Raw genomic sequence first — 7,871 nt, forward strand, 5'->3', positions numbered from 1 at the left:
GATTTTTCCAAAGCGGGTTTCTTAAACAGGGGCTCACATTCAGATGAATGTTGAAATCAGGAAAAACAGTACCTTGAAAAAACAATATTTTAGATTTATCTTTGGGCCGAACAAACATCAAGAATTATAAAAATTCATAGCCTCTGAAATAAAATTAAAGGTTCCACCAGCTGAACGATAGGGGATAAACATGCATCCATGCTAAGCCAACGACGTTAGAACTTTAGGCATATCCCGCCAAAGGAGAATGCTGCTATAGACCAGACGAATTTATAAAGTATTTCTTCGTTCTCGCTTTTCGGTTAAGTTCCAGAAGGGAATGTAAAGCTACTGTCAGTACTCACTCGTGGCGCGACAGTCTGATACTTAGGCGGAAGTTATAATTTACCATCCTGTTGCGAGGTGTATATACATATTGCTGCTAGACTTTTTACTAAGTTCACGAGTCAGAAATAACGGAAGCTTGAGCCTCCCTGCTAGAGTTATACTCCCTTTAAGGGAAATACTGAAAACTAAAAGATATGTTCCCGTCTACTTAAGTGTCCAGTAACTTTAGTCAAAAACTCGACAAATGAAGCCAGTATTAAGGAAATATTATGAAAAAAATCAGCTAATGTTATTTTCATCTTGAAACAAAAATATAATATTATCTCAAGTAAAAACCATAGCACCAGGGAACTATTTAAGTATACACGAGGAATATCTAATGAAAACTATGCTCGTGCCGTGCAAGGCTAGACTAGGCGCCTAGTCCCCATTAAGCCTTGTCTCGAATACGTGATTTTCGTCGAAACTTAACTAGTTTCTTAAATTCGTTTTCTGTTCAGTCTATTTTCCGAGTGAATGTCCTTCATCTTCCTAATGACGGCAGACTGAAAATCTATTTGAAGAAAAGCACGTCTTACGTTCGATGTAGTTTCTCCAGCACAGGGGATCTCGGAATGGTCTTTATGGGCTGCAGCCCGGGCCCCCGTTCAATCAAAGGGCCCTCTTTGCAGTCAAAAAAATAAAAACAATTTAAATTAAAGAAACACGAAATTTTTCATTTACCCTGCAAAATGCATCTGATATCCCCAAACTTGAGTTCATTGGATAGGCCGGAAACAGTGTTAATCCAGGGTCCCCAAATTGAACGGTCCGCTCATGGCCCTTTGCAGCACGGTGCCAATGGATCCTTATATATAATTTCCTGATAGTACTCGATAACTTAAATTTATTTCCAAACCGAGAAAACGAATACTTCTACGAGTCATCTACACTGATGTTTAATTTTCAAAATTGGTTTTATAGTCGTAAAATCAATAGGAAAATGCGTTTTAACAAGTAGAAATCGGTCGTCTTATTCAAGAAATCAAAGATTGAACAGTTTAGTTTTTTCATTTTAGCCATAGCGTCAATTTCCAAGCAACAATCTGTTAAAGTAGTGCTGGCATCGTGGTTAATATTCTGTGTCGTGATGGGGATTCAACTGAGTTCCTTTCTGAAATCAAAGTTTTCTTTCGCCGGATATTCGACAATTGACACGATTGTAGACTTGCTGAAACATCCGGAGATAAAACCAAGAATGATTAAATTTGCCAGCGAATACCGAATAGTTTTGGGAAAAGTACGAAAAGAAAGAAATAAGTAGTTTGCATACAGTGGTGTCTTTATTATAAAGGGTAGCTTAGGCAAATGCTATTTATTAGCCTCACATTTACAGTGATTTTATATATGACTAAACAGCAGTACATTATCAGTAACGTTTACTAGTTAAACTAAAGTTATAAACATGTTATTCCTTTAGTGGCTAAAACCGATTTGCTTAGTTAAATAAATGACTAAATTTAGTAATTTGATTTAGGTAAAATAGAAAATTTAATAAAACAACATTTTCTTATTAAAAAAAATTAAATTTATTACTTAAACTGGAAAAATGGTAATTTCCTAAAATACAGTTAAAAGAAATATTATTTTTTAGCCAAACTAAAATTGAATTAATTTCAATGATTTGCTAAATAAGTAAATTGTGCAATTAGGAATTTAGTAATTTGTTAAATTCGCGTTTTTGCACAATTATAAAATTATTCAGTTGCTTAATTAGAAATTTCGATACTTGCTTCATTAGTAAAGTCCTTGGCAAATTATCAATTAAATTGAGTAGTAAAGCATTTCAAAAATTATCAATTAAAGTAATATAATTAGTAAATTATCAATTTGCTTAATTAGTAAAGCACTTAGAAAAGTATCATATCGCTGCATTAGTAAAGTACTTAGTATATTAGTAATTGACTGAGTTAAAACGTCACCTGTAAAATTAACTTCTACATTATATTTCACTTTTGTTGAACCTTGTGTTAACAGGCGTCTTATGACGAGTCGTTCGCTGAACTGTTATTGAGTATTGAGAAAAACAACGGCCTTTTGTCGGTGGAAAATATCTTTATGAACGAAATCTTGTACCAAGAGCTGCACAGCAGACAAAGCGCGATCGTCCTGAACAAACTGTTCTTCTGGGGTTGTTTCCGTCTGGCCATTGATACCCTCGACCTAAAGGAGGAAATGAAGTTCTACTACGGAAAGCAATCGTTAAGCTCTTCTGTCGTCACGAATCTCTACAGTCGCAATTTGACTCGAGACACCATCGAAACACTTGACCTCACGTGAGTTATTTGAAACACTTGACCTCACGTGAGTTATTTGAAACACTTGACCTCACGTGAGTTATTTGAAACACTTGACCTCACGTGAGTTATTTGAAACACTTGACCTCACGTGAGTTATTTGAAACACTTGACCTCACGTGAGTTATTTGAAACACTTGACCTCACGTGAGTTATTTGCTCCTGAATCATCCATCGTTAACCTTTAGGAAGTCCAATATGAAATTATGTAGTTCAGGAATGCCCCCATATTGTTCATTGAAAAGATCACTATTTGCCAGGTCATTTACTAAATTAAGCCAATTTGACCACCTGCTCTAGTTAAAGGGGGTATGAACTTATTCGGAAAATCGTCCGCTAACACTCGATACAACTGGTTTATTAACGTATCTTGAGCCAATCACCACTAGCTTATACTTTAACTAATAATAGAGGCATACAATATATATCTTACAAGAGAAATATAATAATAATAATAATTATGCTTTATATTGGTTACGGTTAGAGTTAACCAGAATAAATAAGTGTGACACTCAACGGCTGACTAGTAGTAACAATTAAGTGTGATCAGAAGTAAAAAATAAGAGTGACACTGATCGAAGGAATCTTCGATGCTTTCAAAGTATGACTAGAAGTAACAAATAAGTGTAAATATGTATATATGTGTGACCGTGGATATATTTGGGTTGTGATACCGGCGTCTTATTCTCTTTAATTTCCGGTTTAAGAAACCGATTTAAAACTTTTTTGGTTAATATTTGCCAATTTTTTATCGAAATTAAATGCTACAGACTTATCTTTCGTTTTAGATTTGCTAATTAAATAATAGCTATATTGAGTTGATGTATCTGTTTCACTTTCTAAGCTGTTAATATCCATAATAGATCGCATATACGTTTCAGCGGTTATATCGACTGCCATTTTCCCGTGTTTCTATAAATTTCCACCAGGTACCGATCTTGGTCTTACTACTGTGATAGGGGGGGGGGGCAACAATTATCATCCCGCCCAGTCTTCCCCCCTCTTTCTGGTAAGTCAAATGCGCCCACGGTGGGCTCTATGGTTCTATGATCACTTCCTATAATCTAATTCTGCGGCCACCTTTTTTACGTGGCTGAACCGAATATTCCCTTTGTTTCCTTCTCACACCAGCTGTTACCCTTGACATTTTGAGCCTCTTGTATTTACGCTTCGCGCAAAACCTGATTTTGGATTTCGAGCGGCCAGCCTGTAATGCTGATTTTCGAAAGAGGACGCTCGCTCGCCTTTTCTTCCGACTTCTCCCCTCTTCGCTGGACAATTGACCATTTTATAGCTTGCGCCTTCACCTTAGGTATAAATGAGTACAGCATAGATATTACATTTAAAGACTCGTGTCAATAGTCACCTCTGACATAACGTTTCCTATCGTTGTTTTCACAGTATTATTAAAGTCTTTTTTTCTTCAATCGTATACCAAGATTCGTATAAATATAAGTTTTAATTCAAACATTTTGAATAATAAATTCAAAATAAAAGAGCTAAGGTAAAATATCCGAAATAGGCGCTTAAATAAATCATCCTTCTAGGAAATCGCCAAGAAGTAATATTTCCGAGAGCCAGGACACGCAAGATATTGTTTAAACTGTATAGTGCTTGTTGAAATACAAAGTACCCTCGGAGAGGTAAAAACGCCTTGACGGCGAGAGTTGACTTTTAGAATCTCAAACATAAAATGTTTTAATAGGATCCATGCAAAATTATAATTAAAAACCCACTTAAACGGAGGAAACACATAGACATTTATTTGATGAAGTAGAAATAAAATTGAGCTTTCGACCCGCAGGTCTTCATCAAATAAACATCCATTTGGTTCCTCCGTTTAAATTTGTTTTTCATTTTAAAATCTTCATTAGGCCTAATACATTTTATTTTTCATCGACCCTTGCTGTCGCAGCGGGGTTTTTTTGGCCTAGTGAAAACCAGTCGTTCTTGACATTTTTGATTTAGTGCAAGCCCACTTTTAACCTAATAATACTTACCATCGTGTTATTTTTGTCATAGTGAAAGCCTACCTTTTATCCTATATTACTTACCATCGTGTTATATTTGCTCTAGTGAAAGCCCATCTTTAATCTTATAATACTTACCATCGTGTTATTTTTGCCCTAGTGAAAGCCTACCATTAATCCTATATTGCTCACCATCGTGTTATATTTGCTCTAGTGAAAGCCCATCTTTAATCCCATAATAATTACCATAGTGTTATATTTGCTCTAGTGAAAGCCCACCTTTAATCCTATAATACTTACCATCGTGTTATTTTTTGCTCTTGTGAAAGCCTACCTTTAATCTTGAATTACTTACCATCGTGTTATATTTGCTCTAGTGAAAGCCCACCTTTAATCCTATAATACTTACCATCGTGTTATTTTTCCCTAGTGAAAGCCCACCTTTAATACTATAATAAATTTCTATAAATGCGTTTTTGCCTGAATTAAAATCAGACCTTAAAATGAAACATGTATCTTCACAGGCTCGAGGCAATTTTCAATGGACGCACATTTTCCGTCAAACCGCGGATGCGTACAAGGGATAGTAGTAACAGCTTTTTAAAATTGCAGAATCTTGAAAATTGTGGAAGGTCATCTACTATCAAGCTGCTTCTTCGAAGATAAGCGCTTAGTGGAAAAGTACGAATGGACTGCGGAAACTGAATTGATAACGAGCATCGCGTTTGAAGACGTCTCGCCCATCTTTTTTTTATGGATTCTCGCGCTGACGTTTTCGGGGGTCGTTCTTTCGTTGGAACTTTGCTTCCGATCCCGACAAAACCATCCAAATTTTGGTTAACATTAAATATTTTCTTTACAATGAAATCAATATAAAAAAATTGTGAATCTTATTAATAGGAATTTTGTTTTGCATTTGCATTAAATCTTGATCTGGTTCACTAAAAAACGATCCACAGTTAATAATTGAAAAGCTTTTTTTCCTAGGAGATTTATAATTTCAGATCGTATAGCACGCGCAGAGGGTCATTACATGATACGAAACTCAATGACCTTAAACCAGATCTTCAAGGTCATTCAAAAACTATCTCGAGAACCGTTGGGTTTAGAGACTCCGTTCCAATTAGAAAGGTGTGTACCATCTCATTTCATGTCCAGGTGGCTCTGAACCGATGTAAATTGCTAAATAGGAAGCCAACCAAATAAACACAAAAAAAGAAGTGTTCTATAAATGTTTAAAATACCCACATTGTTATATATTCCTTATTAAGTGAAATAAGAACAAAATTTGAGGGTTTTTAGTTCAGATGATAATTTAATACACGTAATAAAAACTAAAAAAAATTACACTTGGAACTAATACCCTTTGGTGAACTATAATTTTAATTGTATGGTTTACTATACATTGCCCAAAAATTATAAGAAACAAAACATAATTAATTTAGGCTCTATAGTTTGGGATTGAATTATGAAGGGAATGACTAATTCGCTGAATTTCTGGACGTGGGACCACTGAATTTTGTAGGATTCCTCCTACATAGAAACTACTATCTTATAAACCGTCTGAACGGAATTGACTTATTTGATGAAGCGCTGAATTTCTTCATGGCCACAGGGTTATAGGGCTTCCATTTATCAAAATTTCGAAGCGCAACTTCATCAATTTTTAAATATTTAACGGATATACAGGATGTTTCAAAAGGTTATGTAAAAATTTTAAGGAGTTGCAGTAGGTGAGTTGAGAAGTATGCGTGTTTTTCCCCATTTTCCTACGATGGTCTAAATTCTTTGGTTAAAAGAGCGCCAGAGAGCTTCAAAGTCAGGCTTACTAGCCCCTGGAAGTAGGCTGCAACAAGCGCAAAACCAAGCAGCAGGGTAATGAGAACATTAAGGTTTGGGTTTGTGTGATAAGTAAAAAAGGACTTTGTAAACAAATTGAGGTAACTAGCGAAAAAAAGTAAACTTAATCAGTATTTAAAGTCCCTGCTGCTTGGTTTTGCGCTTGTTGCAGCCTACTTCCAGGGGCTAGTAGGCCACACCTGGAAGCTCTCTGGCGCTCTTTTAACTCATCGTAGGAAAATGGGGAAAAACAGGCATACTCCTCAACTCACCCCCTACAACTCCTTAAATTTTTTGCATAACCTTTTGAAACACCCTGCATTTGTAAGACACCCACAGTATTACGCTATTTTGGCATGTTGATGATCTCTGCGGAATAATAAAAAAATTAAATCCGATCAGGAAAATTCACAATATCAAACTAAGAATATTTAAAAAAAAAAGTTTCGTTCAAACAATAGCAGACAGTCAGCGTCCTTCATATTTCTCAGCAAAACAAACATTTTAAAATCGAGTGATGCGAGAAAGACTAATGATTTTAGAATCGTCGATTTGGTTTTCTGACGACTCTTGGCGTCGCTCAGTTTTGGCTCCAGTGAAAACTACTCTTCCGAAAATTAGCCGGAAAAACAATGTAGTGCGCTGTAATTAGAATCGGAAACATTTTTCGTTCGTTAATTATTATTCGGAGACACCAAAAAATGGAAGTTTCACGTTCACTGCAATACGAAAGGAGGAAACTACCTGTAGTTTTTTTTTGTTCGGAGCCAGGAGCTCTACCCCCGTTTCTTCCTCCATTACAATTTTCAAACCGCATCCCCTTTCCCTCTCTTGAATGTTCGTTTAAGAAACATGTAATTTTTAATAATTCTGTATTTCCCTTGTGAAACCTTTAAAGATACATCTTGGTATGGTATACAATCTTATTTTAAAAATAATATATATTTTTTAAATAATTTCTTCTGTGTTGTGCAAAAAAGTACCGTTGATGGCGTCTTGTTTAGGATTGATTTTATTGTTTCGTCGAACATCTTTAAATTCGACTCTCATTGGGGAAAAACATTCCACCTATGATAGTATTTGGATTGGTTTATTTTTGAAATTGGGGGTATTCTCTTTTATTTGTTTTAATATTTGTCAGCCATTTCATAATACTTAGATGATTCGAAAATGCAATTTAACTAATATCCTAATAAATCTGAATTATTACATACGTTTTCATCTAGACTCTTTCCACTACGTAAAATGTATTCATTAAGGTATAGCAAAGCGCCACAGTTCTACCAATTTCTGTATTGCAAAGTTGGTGGATTTCGTATGTGTTGTTTAATCCAAAGTGACCACCCAGAAATTCAGTAAAGGCAGTCTCTGAAAATAAAATAAAATTTAACGTCCAGAA

At 35.3% G+C, this 7,871-nt stretch overlaps 1 protein-coding gene and 1 long non-coding RNA gene across 2 annotated transcripts; one reads left to right on the forward strand and one right to left on the reverse strand.

The window, feature by feature from the left end:
- The first annotated feature begins 1,564 nt into the window (after window positions 1-1,564).
- LOC149966680 (uncharacterized) lies at window positions 1,565-5,474 on the forward strand. The gene is made up of 3 exons (XM_090167572.1): window positions 1,565-1,606; window positions 2,344-2,642; window positions 5,246-5,474. The coding sequence occupies exons 1-3, from the start codon at window positions 1,565-1,567 to the stop codon at window positions 5,472-5,474; spliced, it is 570 nt and encodes a 189-aa protein (XP_090023698.1).
- A 1,361-nt stretch (window positions 5,475-6,835) lies between these two features.
- Window positions 6,836-7,671, reverse strand: LOC149966681 (uncharacterized). Its single transcript, XR_016472240.1, has 2 exons — window positions 7,217-7,671; window positions 6,836-7,114 (listed from the first exon to the last, which is right to left on the reverse strand). It is a non-coding gene; the product is annotated as an uncharacterized LOC149966681 (long non-coding RNA).
- Window positions 7,672-7,871: the final 200 nt, after the last annotated feature.

Source organism: Leiobunum rupestre, chromosome 1, assembly GCF_980474605.1.
Source record: "Leiobunum rupestre chromosome 1, qqLeiRupe1.1.hap1, whole genome shotgun sequence".
In the NCBI taxonomy this organism is placed as follows: domain Eukaryota; kingdom Metazoa; phylum Arthropoda; class Arachnida; order Opiliones; family Sclerosomatidae; genus Leiobunum; species Leiobunum rupestre.